The 15,911-nt window shown below is 45.0% G+C and overlaps 1 protein-coding gene across 2 annotated transcripts; it reads right to left on the reverse strand.

Annotated features, from left to right (window-relative positions):
* Window positions 1-544: 544 nt before the first annotated feature.
* mfsd5 (major facilitator superfamily domain containing 5) lies at window positions 545-11,454 on the reverse strand. 2 transcript variants are annotated; one of them, XM_056274481.1, is made up of 13 exons: window positions 11,365-11,412; window positions 7,832-7,925; window positions 5,608-5,698; window positions 5,194-5,282; window positions 4,934-4,998; window positions 4,755-4,808; window positions 4,601-4,651; window positions 2,828-2,867; window positions 2,102-2,139; window positions 1,740-1,827; window positions 1,470-1,565; window positions 831-884; window positions 545-694 (listed from the first exon to the last, which is right to left on the reverse strand). In XM_056274481.1, exons 2-13 carry the CDS (start codon window positions 7,844-7,846, stop codon window positions 545-547), a joined length of 831 nt encoding a protein of 276 aa, XP_056130456.1. In that variant the 5' UTR covers window positions 7,847-7,925; window positions 11,365-11,412. The 2 variants fall into 2 exon arrangements, with proteins under 2 accessions (XP_056130456.1, XP_056130455.1); XM_056274480.1 differs by lacking the exons at window positions 545-694; window positions 831-884; window positions 1,470-1,565; ... (7 more) ...; window positions 5,608-5,698; window positions 7,832-7,925 and adding an exon at window positions 8,694-10,939 and having other exon boundaries at window positions 11,365-11,454.
* Window positions 11,455-15,911: the final 4,457 nt, after the last annotated feature.

Consider the following 15,911-nt stretch of genomic DNA (forward strand, 5'->3'; position numbering starts at 1 on the left):
ACCAACACCCATGGCAATAGTGTAATAGTAGCGTGAATGCACACTGGCACAGCTAAAAGATGTTTTTTCAGAGTCATGCATAATGTTTTATAGATCAGGGGTAGGGACTTTGTACAGAACAATGACATTTGTTTTTAAAAGGTGTGTGACATCTAGGTATGCAAGCATATTAGCCTAACCAGAAAGGTTCAGATGAACACTTGACAGATCTTTAATCTGCTGTTAGTGCAGTAATTCTATGAAGACAGATCACTGGAGGGCTCGAGCTGGTGAAGCTAGGAAGCTAACCACATGATAATATCTATAGTCCTCTCATGCTAGTGAAGGGAGAAAAGTTACTGACATCTAGGGAGGGGATGTAGATCATCTTTAGCTCATCTGTACGAGGGAATTGCATTTTATTCCATGACTGGTACTGGGTATCAGTATCAGGTAAAGATTCAATTTCATCAGCATCAAAACTTAAAATGCTAATTATTGTGTTGACCAGATTTCCATATTGATGCATCCTTAGTCTGTACATCAGAAATGTAGGGAGATGAGGTTACTCTCTTTTTGTCCCAAAGATTTGGATGAAGAAGGAGAAGATGTAAACAATGTCTAAGTAAATACTAAGTGTTGCAAAGATATACTCTTCTGGACTCAGTGTGTAACGTTTGTTGCCCATGAGCAGCTGGGTGTCAAAGGCCAAGAACTAGAAGAGAAAATACCATATGAAGTTGAAATATCTTTCATTGTCAAGACGGGAAACAGTACAGGATTTATTAGTGCATACATAATGGTTTTGTGTGTATGTATGATGGTTTTATGGTATGTGTACATACACTTACCATAGTAAAGAGTATGGCTCCCAAAGACGCATAGATGGCATCCAACCAAGGTACCTGATATGTAAAAAGTGTTTTAGAAGTTATTCCACTATGTTCATCATCCCAGTAAGACAGATCCAATCTAAGTGCTAAACAGGTATGTTTTTGTTTTTTTGTTTTTTTTGTGTGTGGATTCCCCCCCCCTTTTTCTCCCTAATTGCATCAGGCCAATTACCCCACTCTTCTGAGCCATCCTGATCGCTGCCTCACCCCCTCTGCCGATCCGAGGAGGGCTGCAGACTACCACATGCCTCCTCCAATACATGTGGAGTTGCCAGCTGCTTCTTTTCACCTGACAGTGGGGAGTTTCGCCAGGGGGACGTAGTGTGTCCCCCTGGTGAAACTCTATCCCCCCCCCCCCAATTCTCCTCCCCCCAAACAGGCGCTCAGACTAACCAGAGGAGGTGCTAGTGCAGCGACCAGGACACATACCCACATCTGGCTTCCCACCCACAGACACGGCCAATTGTGTCTGTAGGGATGCCCGACCAAGCCAGAGGTAACACGGGGATTCGAACCAGAGATCCCCATGTTGGTAGGCAATGGAAGAGACCGCCATGCCACCTGGACTACCCCGGAGACAGGTATAGTTTTACTTACATATTGAAAGGGAAGGACAAGTGCCAGGACCAGTCCAGAGATTAACATGACCATGCAGAAGACAAAGAGCACAGCATGGCATGATGTTATATCAATCTGAATGGACAGAGGACATGAAATAAAATTAATATGAACTGCAACAGCTGAAGAAGACATTGCAACTATATTCCCTTTCAGGCTAAATATTACATATATTTGATATCATCTGAATCCCAGAAAGATAGATGTATAAAACAGAAGTAATGTATTATGTAACTTTATTTCACCTACCTTAGTTTGGAAGCTGAAGATGGTGACAATGAGACAGACAATTGCTGTGATTCCCAGGCAAATCACCACTGACTTAGTGTTGTAGAAGCTATACAAAAGAGTAAAACTTGGTTATAGGCATTTTAGGTAAGTTAGACTGGCAACAAGATGCGCTATAAAATCATTACATCACAAGCCACAAATATGCACACCGTACATAGCATAAAGAAAATGTCTTTGCAAGTTGTTTACCTGGATGTAAAAGCCATCATGGTGGCCATAGAGATAGTCAGAAGAAAGCATGCAAAGCAACGACAACACCATGCAAAGTAAAACAACAGACAATCCCATAGCACACTGAGCAGATAGATGCATGATAGTACCTGGACAACATTCCTGTCATGTAGGAGAGGGAGAGGGTCTGCAACAGGATGAAGGTATATATGAAAATGTAAGAATTTACATCAACTTTCAATTCTCTTGAGCAAGGTAAGAGATGACTGACAGCAACTCTTGCAATACAGCTCTCACAATACAAAAGCCATGTGATACATCGCCTAAAATCCCGACACTTAATAAGTAGACAGCACACAATCTTAGTCTTTGTGTTTAACTAGCAAATATCACTCATCAAAATCATTAAAAATAAAACTCATGGTATTTATTTATTTTTGTTACTACTTTATTAATCCCCACGGGGAAATTACTCTCTGCATTTAACCCATCCTAGCTGTGTAGCTAGGAGCAGTGGGCAGCCGCCATGCAGTGCCCGGGGACCAACTCCAGTTCGTCTTGCCATGCCTCGGTCAGGGGCACAGACAGGAGTATAAATCCTAACATGCATGTCTTTTTTTTATGGTGGGGGAAACCGGAGCATCTGGAGAAAACCCACCACAGACACAGGGACAACATGCAAACTCTACACAGATGATGACCTGGTATGACCCCCAAGGTTGGAAAACCCCAGGTTTGAACCCATGACCTTCTTGCTGTGAGGCAACAGCACTAACAACTGGGCCACTGTGCTGCCCACTCAAGGTATGACCTATGGTTACATATGTGAAGGATTAATATATTGACACTGCCAAATAAATCAGCGTCATACTTACAAAGATGGCAAGCAGTATTAGATTCCATGGAAATCGTCTCCTGTAAGTATTAGGAAAGATGTGAGTTACGACACTTTGGTTTATTTACAGTCAAGCTGGGAAGGATGTGCAGAAGGTTAGAGCAATCAAGGATAGAGATGGAAATGTGCTGACAAGTGACGGGAGTGTGCTGAGAAGGTGGAAGGAGTACGTTGAAGGGCTGGTGAATGAAGAAAATGAGAGTGAGAGAAGGTTGGATGATGTGGGGATAGTGAATCAGGAAGTGCGGTGGATTAGCAAGGAGGAAGTGAGGGCAGCTATGAAGAGGATGAAGAGTGGAAAAGCCGGTGGTCTTGATGACATACCTGTGGAGAGATGGAGGTGTTTAGGAGAGATGGCAGTGGAGTTTTTAACTAGATTGTTTAACACAATCTTGGAAAGTGAGAGGATGCCTGAGGAGTGGAGAAGAAGTACACTGGTACCGATTTTCAAGAATAACGGTGATGTGCAGAACCGTACGGTTAAGAGGAGAGGTGATGATTAGTGAGCAGCAGTATGGTCTCACGCCACAAAAGAGCACCGCAGATGCAATGTTTGCTTTGAGAATGTTGACTGAGAAGTATAGAGAAGGCCAGAAGGAGTTATGTTGTGTCTTTGTGGATTTAGAGAAAGCATATGACAGGGTGCCGAGAGAGGAGGTGTGGTATTGTATGAGGAAGTCGGGAGTGGCAGAGAAGTATGTAAGAGTAGTGCAGGATATGTATGAGGGAAGTGTGACAATGGTGAGGTGTGCAGTGGGAATGACAGATGGGTTCAAGGTGGAGGTGGGATTACATCAAGGATCGGCTCTGATCCCAAACTTTTTTGCAATGGTGATGGACAGGTTGACAGACAAGATCAGGCAGGAGTCTCCGTGGACGATGATGTTTGCGGATGACATTGTGATCTGTAGCAAGAGTAGGGTGCAGGTTTAGGAGAGCCTGGAGAGGTGGAGGTATGCACTGGAGAGAAGAGGAATAAAAGTCAGTAGCAGCAAGATGGAATACATATGCATGAATGAGAGGAAGGACAGTGGAATGGTGAGGATTTAAGGGGTAGAGGTGACGAAGGTGGATGAGTTTAAATACTTGGGGTCAACTGTTCAAAGTAACGGGGAGTGCAGAAGAGAGTGCAGGCAGGGTGGAGTGGGTGGAGAAGAGTGTCAGGAGTGATTTGTGACAGAAGGCAAGAGTTAAAGGGAAGGTTTACAAGATGGTAGTGAGACCAGCTATGTTATATGGTTTGGAGATGGTGGCAGTGATGAAAAGACAGGACGTGGAGCTGGAGGTGGCAGAGTTGAAGATGCTGAGATTTTCATTGGGAGTGATGAAGAAGGACAGGATTAGAAATTAGTATATTAGAGGGACAGCTCAGGTTGGATGGTTTAGAGACAAAGCGAGAGAGACAAGATTGAGATGGCTTGGACATGTGTGGAGGAGAGATGCTGGGTATATTGGGAGAAGGATGCTGAAGATGGAGCTGCCAGGGGAGAGGAAAAGAGGAAGACCAAAGAGGAGGTTTATGGATGCACTGAGAGGACATGCGGGTGGCTGGTGCAACAGAGGAAGGTGCAGAGGACAGGAAGAGACAGAAACAGATGATCCACTGTGGCGACCCCTAACAGGAACAGCTGAAAGTAATAGCAGTAGTAGTAATAGTAGTAGTAGTAGTAGTATTAGTAGTAGTCATAGTAGTAGGTTTATTTACAATTGCTTCATGTTAGCCAGTCGAGCCAGCAGAGAACTTGAAATTTACCTTGGTGCAGAACAGCATGAGAGGGTCAGATATGTGACGAAGAACACAGCACTGTGTTAAATGGAAACAGCAACAACATCAAATTAGACAAAAGACAAACCAAAATTATTAACTGTAACTCTTTGTATTACTAATTTAGACTGACAAAACTTACTAAGAGGCCCAGTACCACCCTGGGTTGGACTGAATGTAGTCTTTCACAGGTTCACTGAAAATAAGTGTGTGATTTAACACACAATTTAGTGGACATAAATAATAATAATAATGATAACAATAATAATAATAACAATGATGCAATAGGAGGCTACATTATTCACTTATTATGACACTTACCAGAAGGTGAAGAGAGCCACAATAGCAAAAGTGACGGAAAGTTGAATCATCAAGATGGCATACACCTAGAAGAAAGCCACTAACTATGAAAAAAAAACATTGCATAGTGATACATTTCCCTGCTCGATAACCATTTGAGGGAGATTCACTGGAGGTCAATGAGCTGTTTGCTTAAATGAAAAGTGCAGAGCCGTCTTAGGCCAGAGCTGTAATTATTTTCATGTTAAAACCTAGTAAACAGGTCTCAGGACATGGCCTACCTTGCGGATAAAGATCCTCCTGATATTCTTGTCATCCCAGCCAAACTCTGTGAGCATCTCAGCATCACTGTAGCAGGGGCTGCTGCTGCCTACAGAAAGCATAAACATAACAATTTGATTCTGTGGTTATGATTTATGCACATTTTTCTGCCAACAGCAATGGGATGTCACATATTTAACCAAGACTTACAGAGTTGTGGACGTTGACCTAGAATCACTGACATTCAAGTCATATTTGACTTTTTCGGTCACCGTAATATGTAAAATTAATTCTTGAATATCAGTTCTACCTTCAAACAATACTGCATCACCCTGAAACATTTCAATAATACCACCCGCAGTTAATTTACTCTTGGAGATAAAGTAACTTCAGGACAAAATGAATGTGGAAAAAAAAGAAAGATAAAATCTTACTCGCGGTGGCTTCCTCATAGCTGGGCGGAGCTGGTGAGATGGTGCTCTGCCCACTGGAGGAGCCATTTGTAGTCTTGTTTGGAAGTGAAAGCTGAGAACACAAAGTGCAAATAGTCAGTTTCCCTTTAGCCCGTAAGAAACATGGCCCCAGTGTTTAGCACTGTTACCTCACAGCAAGAAGGTCCTGGGTTCAAACCCCAGGCCATCCCAGGTCCTTTCTGTATGGAGTTTGCATGTTCTCCCCATGTCTGCGTGGGTTTCCTCCGGGTGCTCCGGTTTCCCCCCCACCATCAAAAAGACATGCATGTTAGGGTTAATATTCCTGCCTCTGCCCCTGACTGAGGAAATAGGAAGAAGAACTGGAGTTGGTCCCCGGGCACTGCAGCTGCCCACTGCTCCTATACAATAGGATGGGTTAAATGCAGAGAATGAATTTCATTGTATGTATGTACAAATGACAAAGTGTATTCTATTCTATTCTATGAAATGTTTGCAGTCCTGAAATCTCACCTCAATAGGTTGTTGTGGCCTATTTCTCTAGGCAAAGGCTCTTGGCTGGTCTAACTAATCTTAGCTCATGTGATTTAAGATAGCTCATACACCCCTCCACACTCAAGGATATACAGTTATAAGTATTTACAAAGCACCACATGAAGCAGTTCTATTTTTTCCATGTGAAATACAACCAAATCTGGCTTCTCAATCTCAGAAATACTAAAATAGATCATCATGGATTTGCAGATGTTTGAGGAACATCTTATGAGATTATAGCGTATAGATTATTGATTATTGCAAGCAGTTCTCTTCTCTCACGTCTTTTCTCTCTCTCTGAATGATGTCTTCTCCTTGCTCTTTTTCTGTGTTCTGAATGGTGTGACGTGAGTCTCCTTTGTGTGCACGTGCAGTCTGTCCTCCTCCCAGGTTGCCATGGTGATAGTGGTCGCCACCTGGACACTGCTTGGCATCCCCTTCGTCACATTTTCCTTTTATATATCTTATAAAGCCATATAATTTTGTTATTCTGTTTTAATGTTATATCCTTCTCTCACTAAGATGTGTGACTAATTTTCTTTTTTTTTTTACAAGGTGATTTTGGTCATGTGGGTTGGGTCCTGGGCTGTTCTGGTGGTGTCTGGACGCTGCTTAGCGTCCTCCTCATCATATTCTTCATATATTTTATAATTCCATTATAATTCTGTTATCCTGTTTCAATGTTGTATTCTGTAAATTGTGTAAACACAACATCCATTGCACATTGTCCGTCTTGGGAGAGATCCCTCCTCTGTTGCTCTCCCTGGGGTTTCTTCCTATTTTTTCTCCCTGTTAAAGGGTTGTTTTTTTTTTTTAGGTAGTTGTTCCTTATCTGATGTGAGGGTCTAAGGACAGGAAGTTGCGTTGCTGTAAAGCCCCTTGAGGCAAATTTGTAATTTGTGATATTGTGCTATATGAAGAAAATTGACTTGACTTATGCAAAGTGATTAAGTCTGATGTAAAGTCATATTGAATGACTGCAACAAAGCTGTTGAATTGAATTGCATAATCTGATGGGAGGTCAGGAAATGGCTTGTCTCTCAACCACACCAAAGGCAGCACCAGAAACCTGCATAAGAGACTTGATCAATAAGATGACACTGATCTTACTGCTACCAAAAAAAAAAAAAGACACTGTACCAGAGGTTGAGGAAGAAATGGGCTGTCATGGTGATATAACATGGACAAAACATCCCCTGTGACGCATCTCACTACATCCTAAATTCCAGTATAAGAATCACGTCTTTTAATCAAACAACAAAAACATAGCAGTATCCAACAATAGAAAGGTACCACACTCTTAAAATGAGCAGAATTAAGTGAGCATTCTGTTTAAATATCGACGACAATCTATACAGTAGATAAGCTTGTCGACTCATGCAGGGTCTTGTGGTTGACGTGCAAATCCAATTCATTTTTAAAGAATTCTGTCGCATTTGAAAAACATTAGCAAACATCGAACACTTTCAACGACGCGTCACTCTCATCACTAAATCCAGTGGTATTGGCATTTCCTTTCATTAGCAGAAAATAGTCCACCAGAGAGAGTGAAAGATGGAGTCACATGCATACCCAGTGGCTGTTACATAACATTCTGTGTGATAGCAAATATAGCCCAGTCTGTTCTGAATGATGCGTGCTGGAGAGAGAATTTGGGTGCGATGAATTACATTTTGAATAAGTAAGTCCTTACCTTGCCCTGTGTCATGATGTCCGTCTCTCAGTGAGCCAGAAGTGTCTTTGTTCTCAACAAACAAATGAGAACTAAAAGGTCATGAAGAAACAGCCTGAAATGACAAGTGTTCCCCTCGCTCGGTTAGACTAAAGGTTGATAATTTGGTGGCGTAATCCAGCAACAATGCAGTTATGACTTCCACAGATACCCCTCCCACACACACATGGAAGGATGTTCTAGCAGGATCCAGGTGAGGCAGCAGTACAGAGAGAAGCTTGGACTGTACCACCTGGCCTGCAAAAAGGGGGAGGACAGTTGCTTGCATCGTGCATTAAAATATGAGGTGCAGGAAGAAGAGACCAGAGAAATCTGGATACGTGGTCTGCAGCAAAAATGGTGGGGGTACATTGTTCTGGAAGCCCTGGTTGTACCACAGAGATGATCACCAGTTAATTCTCATGATGGCAGCAATGATTTTGATGAGTTTCTAATCATCTGATACCAGCACTACACAACATACAATTTTGATGCCATGTGAAATGTTTTGCTGATTATTATTATTATTGTAAAAACCACAGTGTAGTGTAAAATGTATAAACTGCAAGATGAGTAGACATTTTTTTTCTACAAAATCCTCAGTATTTTGTAAACATACTTTTCAGTGTTCAGTGCTGTAGAGATGTTTATGAGTTTGATTTTCTTCAAAATAAACAAATCCTAAAACTGAAAAAGAAAATCATTTGAACACCTTGGTCATAACTGTGTAATTAACTATAACGTTTCCAGTGCATGCATTAGAAAAAAAAATAGAAATGATGGTTATACAAAAGAAGTATTTATTCCTTATGTACATGTTATTTACAATAATATCAAAGGGCACAACAGGTAGTGAGATTTTAAACAAAAATGCTGAACTAAAAAACAAAAACAAAAAAACTGCAGAACAAAAACAACCACTTACTATTTCCTTTTTCAAGTAAAATACACAAAAGTCCAAACAATAATTTGATTGCAACCAAGGTGTAATAAATGAAGTTTTCTGCTGATAACGGTCCAGTTGACACTGATAGCCTCATTTCCATGTGTTTTAAATCAACTCTTTGTAAGTTCCAGCCTTGCGTTTTTTGTTTTTTTTTAAATCAAAAACACTGACACTGTCCCTCCTGTCTGTGGATGGACAACATTAAAGCGTCTCTCTCAAACTGTCCGCTGAAGTCTGATGCGGTGAATGAGGTTTCCGACAGTACAATTGACAACAATGTGTTTTTCAGTATGGGTTTTTCCAGATATTACCCTCCTGGAGAATATCATTCCACAGACTGACAGGGCTCAGATGAGAGCAAGTCTATAGTATCTGAATGAAAACTTTCCCAGTTCAGATATGAACTGGGAACTGGGAACATCACCGGGAAAACAAATATAAAACTGTACTTTCAATCTGACTGTAATCTACTACAATTTGGACTATCATTTGGGCCATGATTGCACGGATTTTGGCAAAACTAAAGTCGACTCATTCTTGTAGAACATAGGCATTCGTGCACTTTCAGTTTTACAAAAATGGCAATGTTCATTCTTAATCAGTCAAGCTGTAACAGGATTACTGGTCCTTTGCCTGCTCCTCCTTACTCCCCCTCTCCTCTGCCTCCCTCCAGTCTCAAGTCTGTGTCATTCCTGCCCATGGTGAATAGACTGACCACTGCCAGGAGAGCTGCCAGCATCATTACTGCACAGCCCCCAAACATGTGCCTGGTGCCACTGCCTCCTTCCCCTCCACCTGTTCCTGACACTTCCCCATGGAGTGCCAGAAGCCCCAGACAAGCTAGCAGGTGCAGAGGAAGCCGGAACCAGGCCAACACACCAGCTCTTTTTTCCTCTGGGATCACCCTGGCCTGGAGGAAGCTGACTGCGGGGAAATAAAGGCCACAGGCCAGCTCCAGCAGCAGGAAGGCCAACAGGGACTCATGAGGTCTGGGCTGGCCTGGAGCGGTGGAAAAGGTTAGCATGAAGAAGGAGAAGAAGGCCATCAGTACAGCCAGGCAGAGTAAGTGGCCAGGCTGCAAACGGTAGTGAGTGGAGGTGGCCAGACAGTAGAGCAAGGAGCCAGCCATGCTGGCAGCCATGAGACAGGAAAACACTATGCCCAAAGGAGGGCCGTGGGGGTCCAACACTGGGGTCCACAGAAAGACAAAGATGTAGAGGACGCTCTCAAACAGGGCCTGCACACCACCCAAGATCATCACTCTTCTATCTGACAGCAAACAACGCAACCCCTCTTGGCAGCTACGCCAAAACCTGGTCCTGGCAGACATGTGGGTTAGAGGTACATTGGGTGCACCTAGTAGTGTCTGTTTGTCACCCTCCAGACTTCCCTCTGCCTCCTCCCTGCCCCAGTCTGTCAGCACCACCCAGCCACAGGCTCCCAGGCAGGGCACAGCCAACAGGAAGGGAGCCACCGGTCCCAGGTGGAGCCAATCAGCCAGCAGGTTAGCTACCAGCCCTGCTCCCACAGCAAGCCCATGGTTCCAGGAAGCAGCTTTATTAAAGGTACTGGGGATCCATTCCTTGGGAAAATCACGGACATCTACATGTCGGTGCACGTACCAAGCCTCAAATGTGGTGGAGAGCAGGGAAGTGGACAAGCCTCCCAGGACACGGCCAATGATTAAAACAAAGTAGTCCCTGGACAGCTTTGTGAGACAGCAGGCAGAGTAGGCCACGCAGAAGAGCAAGCATGTATGTCTGCGGCCCAGGGCTTGTGGAAGCCAGCCAGCAACGGGAGCGAACAGAATACAGGACGCCAGACCACACACATATATGATAGCTATTTGTGACTCCAGGAAGCTGTAGTGGCGGTAGAGTTTGTAGAGGTAGGGACCCTGAAGCCAGTCCGACCACAAGGCTAACAGGTAGGCCCGGAGGAATAAAGTCTGAAAATGGCGGAAAGATGGGTTGGCTACAGCCGTGGGAGCAGGCTGAGGAGGGGTGAGGCGGCGTGCCGTGATCTCAAGGCCAGCACACAGGGCCAGCAGGATGATTATGGCAAGATACACAGTCACCAGCATAGTGCTATATATTTGATGGTCCTGATGTTTCTTCAGTTCTTTTCTATCTATTTCTCAAAACCTGTGAAGAGACAAAGTGGGCGATAGTAAGGCATATGTCGAGAGCAGGAGTAAGTCAGGATATATGATAACACTTTCAGGTTAATCAACTTGATATAAATTTAGTCTCCATTACAGGGAAACAAACACCAACGATAATAACAACACCGACGGTCCGAGACAGCAGTCGAGTTTCATTTGCGCTAGTAGTGAATTTAGAGAAACATTTATATAGATTATGCTGACGTATGTTTGCCTTTCAGTAAGTAATTTTAACCCGATGATCGATAGTTTGTATCCATACAAAGCCAACACGTCAGCTGAGCGAACCGAGCTTGCTACTTGCTAAGGTCACTAGCTAATAAGCTAAGATCGTTCTAGCTAGTGCCACCGTCCTATAACAGTTGTGCTTCATAGACTCATTTGAAATTAGATAATGTATCTTACCATCTCGTTTGAAACCCTCTCCGCAGTTTTTCCACTTAGGGATCAGCTACAGCATCTTCTAGAGACATAAGAAACTTGTCATCAACCCCTTGCAACAACAGACGATGTACTTCCTGGTTCATTATCTACCACACGGTGGCACTGTTGGCCTGTCTTTTACAAGAGGGTTGGCACTGAGGGCGCATGAAAATGAATTGACAATGTTGTTTCGAACAGTAATACACAACGATAAGTACCGTTAGTACCCGAGATCATATTTATTTTTAACCGCCATTCATTTTTACTCAGTTGTTGCCTGGCAAAATATGAAAATGATTAGTCCACAAGCAATAAAAAAGTATTTATTATTTAATAGGCTATAGATGTTTGATAAAGAGAATCTCAGTAGTAGTTAGTAGTAGTAGTGGTAAAGTATAGTAGCAACAGTCATAGTAGTAAGAATAATACTTTATTAATCCCACAAGTCCTTAGGCTGTATAAATATGTATAGATATATAAATAAATATTTACAAATATGAAATAGTTCTTGAATGTGTTTTTGTCTGTATGTTGCACTGCTGTGGGCTGGGGGAACGACATTTCGTTTTACTTCATGTGCGCAAGTACATGAGGTGAAATGACTGAGTGTTCCTGATTCCTGAACATGTATGGCAGCAACTAAAATTACATGGAAATGGTATGTAGGCCGGTGTAAAATCCATCTTCTGATGCAGGCCAGCTGAGGTCAGAAGTTCTTTGTGACAGTCTGAATGTGGACAGGTCAGCTTGACTTGCCACACCTTTTGTGGCATCCAGAGCAGCAGGGGATGGCCAAAGTAATTTTCCAATGGAGGAGAATTACTGGTCTTCACTGATACCTGTGGTGGATACCACCAAAGTTTGTCCACCCTGCTAAAGTCCAGCTCAGGATGCCCTTGTGCTGTCCACCTGAACAGGGCCTTGGATATCCACTTCTGGTCCACTCCAGGCAAAGACAGACTCGCTGTGCTGCAAAAAAAAAAAAAAAAAAAAATCACTTTACTTCACTTATTTTTACTTTATTATCCCTGAAAAGGAAACATGTTGTACATCAACTTGTAAAATACAAACAGATAAACATTATGAGTATTGAATGGTAATAAATACCAAAGTGTAGTGACCTACTTAAGGTAGGGGAGACATTGACCAGAGACTGTCCCTTTAAGATGGTGGGTTCAGGGGTTAGCAGAAGGATATTGTGGGTAGACACGAAGTTGAGGTTACTCATGGCTATGCAAACAATACTAAACATTGTTAATTGTAAAACTAATGCAAATAGCCAACATGGTAGTCGATGCTATGCCAATCTACATGGGATTCCGATGGTGACTACGAAGTACAACACAATTTTGAATCACAAAACAAACAGAGATGAGAATAGCAGCTCACAGCATCGCAAACATATTGCGAAGCCTACTTCCCACTTACAACGGCTTACCAACAGGAAATAATGTTTGTTTCAGAGCAAATAATTTAGTGAAATATGGGCATATTTTAGTAAAACTATCTGTTTAATCATTTTTCAATATGGGCATTCTAGCTAGCACATTTGTTTAACTATAAACAATGAAAAAATGAATTTGATCACAAGCATCGAGGTTGCGCTATGTCAGACTTTGTTGCACTGTCAACACTACAATGTAAACATGAGGCACATGTTGCACTCTTAATTACTACAATCAGTAGAGACTGTAGCTTGGGCCCCCACATCAATAGAGACTTTGTAGCTTGGGGCCCTGCATCAGTAGAGACTGTAGTTTGGGGCCCCACATCAATAGATACTTTGTAGCTTGGGGCCCTGCATCAGTAGCAATTGTAGTTTGGGGCCCCACATCAATAGAGACTTTGTAGCTTGAGGCCCTGCATCAGTATAGACTGTAGCTTGGGGCCCCTGCATCAATAGAGACCTGCTTGGGCCCTGTATCGTGATGCAGGGTTCGAACAAACGTCCTTTGTAGGGTATGATTGGGGATCCCTACTATACGTGAACACAAGACCCCTGCCCTTTTGGGGTCCCTCGTGGTCTGAGGCCCAAGGGCACTCGCCTGGCATGCCCGGTCCATAATCCAGCCTTGGGTTACTGGTGGTTATGAGCTAGCATTTCGAATCGCCCAAGTTTATAATTGTGAACTGTGCCTTTTAAGTTTTGTGGAAGAAATAAACGATCCCACGGCTGTGTGTTCAAAAGGAGAAGTGGTCTCATCTCCTTTCTGTCATCCTTTGCATTGGTGACCCCGATGTGAGCCATGGAAAATGAAGCTTTCAGTGCAGCGGCAGTGACTAACACCATCTCGCTCAAACTGCCTGATTTCTGGGAGACGGCTGCGGCAGCATGGTTCGCTCATATCGAGGCCTAGTTCGCTATTAGGAACATCTCCGTGGATGAGACCGGATACTACTACGTCGTGGCGGCACTCGGAACATCTATGACTTCACGGATATTGGGCCTGCTACGGCACGATTAAAAGAGGCACTTGCTGCAGGCTTTTGAGCTAGCAGAGGTAGAGCGAGCAGACTGGTTGTTTTCACTGCAAGGCTTGGGAGACAGCAAGCCATCAGAATTAATGGACAAGAAGCTGACTATGCTGGGTTTGTGCAACCCCGCCTTCCTTTTCGGCCAGCTGTTCCTCCGTCAGCTCCCCTCACACATCCGTGTTGCCTTGGCTAGCTCTAAATTGTCCACCACCAGCAACTTTCGGGAGTTGGCCGCGGAGGATGACAGGATTTTTCTGGCCAGCTGACAGCAGGGTGCAGCCACTCTGCTGCCTGCCCACGCTCTTCCACCACCACCGGTTGAGGCTATGGGCATCGCCGTGGCAGTAGTTTCTCGTCAGCAGCAGGACTCAGGGGGAGTGCTAGGTTTGGAGCCAAAGCCAAGCAATGCCGTGCACCATGCAGCTTCAGCAGGGTGGGAAAAGCCAGGGCCAGTGCTCAGTAGTAGCCCTGAGCATTGGCCAGGAAGACAGGCTGCTGTTTATTCAGGACACCATCTCTGGCCAGTGGGTACTAGCTGATTCGCTGCCAATGGCACCCCCATCCGCACCTATGGCACGAGGTATATGGAGGTGGCGGTCGGCGGTTTGGCTGGGACTTTGTGATGGTGAAGGTGTCCATTCCCCTCCTGGGCGTGGATTTCCTGCGTGCTTATGGACTGTTGGTGGACGTTAAAAACCGCCACTTGATTGACGCTGTCTCCTTCTGCTCCTACCCATTGATGATGAAGAGGAAGAGGTAGAAGAGGTCTACCAAATTCGGCTTCCACCACAGCATTCTTGGCGATGGCCCCCAACATCCAGGCAACGTCCAGCCTGGCTGACTGACTACCTGTCAGTACCGGTGTGACAAACCTGGACACATAGCCCACGACTGCCCAGCACCGGTGCTAAAAGCCAGAGTCAACTGGCCAATGGGAAAATGATGGCAGAATGGCCTAGTGAGGAGACTGCCACTCCAGTCTCCAGCCCCCCTTCAAGGCCAGTGCACACTGGTTGGCTGCTTAGGTCACACCAAAGGACTGTATTTGGACTGCCAACTCGATGGTTGATCCTGCCAGGCCCTGGTAGACACAGGGTCTACCATTTGTCTGGTGTGACCTGGCATCCTCCCAGGCACCACCGGCCCCTTCTCAGTGGTGTGGTCACCAACCAACACCCAGCTGGTGATGGTGACAGGGGAGAAGATTGGCATGAGAGGGAAGAGGTCACTGCGAGTCCAGGCTGGAGACCAGGAGCTGACACATGAGTTCTGGCTCGCCAACATCCAGGACCTGTGCATCATCGGCCTGGGCCTGCTGACCTGCTGGGGAGCCCATGTTAACATGTCGGAGGCAACCATCACCCTCGGCACGAAGACTGTGGCGCTCCAGTCCAACCAGGGAGGAGCAGGCTCAGGGACTGGCGAGCCAGTCACCAAGCAGCCGCCACTCAGATGGCACAGAGCCCCAGTGCAGCATTGGAGTGCTGCTACTGCCAGCAGCAAGAGGAACAGGGCCAGATGACGCCGACAATGGCGGCTGTTCAGACCGCCAGCAACGAGGAGAAGTGGTTCCTGTTGACCACACAGCAACTGAGGCAGCAGCAGGAGGCAGCTGTGGCCCTTGTGCAGATGAGGGGCTGGCTGAAGATGGGGCAGCGCCCCCCAGAGGACAGATGTGTCAGCACTGGGGCCTGAGGTAAAGACCTACAACTCTCAATGGGGCAACTTCAAGCTCCGCAACATGCTGGCGTACCAGAGGTGACAAGAGAGCAGCCTCCCGCAGCTATTGGTGCCCCGTGTGCTGTGTCCCCAGGTTCTCCAGATGGTCAATGGCTCGGTGGGGACGGGGCACTACAGGAATGCCAAGACCCTCCACTGACTCAGGGGGTGGTTCTACTGGCCTGGCTGTCGATGAGATGTGGAGCTGCACCCGTAAGGCCCAGGCTGGCTCCGGAGAGCGGCAGAGGAGGGTCTATGACACCTGGTGCTTTGGGTGGTCTGTTTTTCAGCGGCAACACCCTGGACATTTGAGGGACTATGTATTGGGTGATGGG

This window comes from Lampris incognitus, chromosome 2, assembly GCF_029633865.1.
Source record: "Lampris incognitus isolate fLamInc1 chromosome 2, fLamInc1.hap2, whole genome shotgun sequence".
Taxonomy (NCBI): domain Eukaryota; kingdom Metazoa; phylum Chordata; class Actinopteri; order Lampriformes; family Lampridae; genus Lampris; species Lampris incognitus.

Coding starts and splice junctions, on each gene's coding strand:
- mfsd5 (XM_056274480.1), bottom strand. CDS start 10,878: ATGCTGGTGACTGTGTATCTTGCCATAATCATCCTGCTGGCCCTGTGT.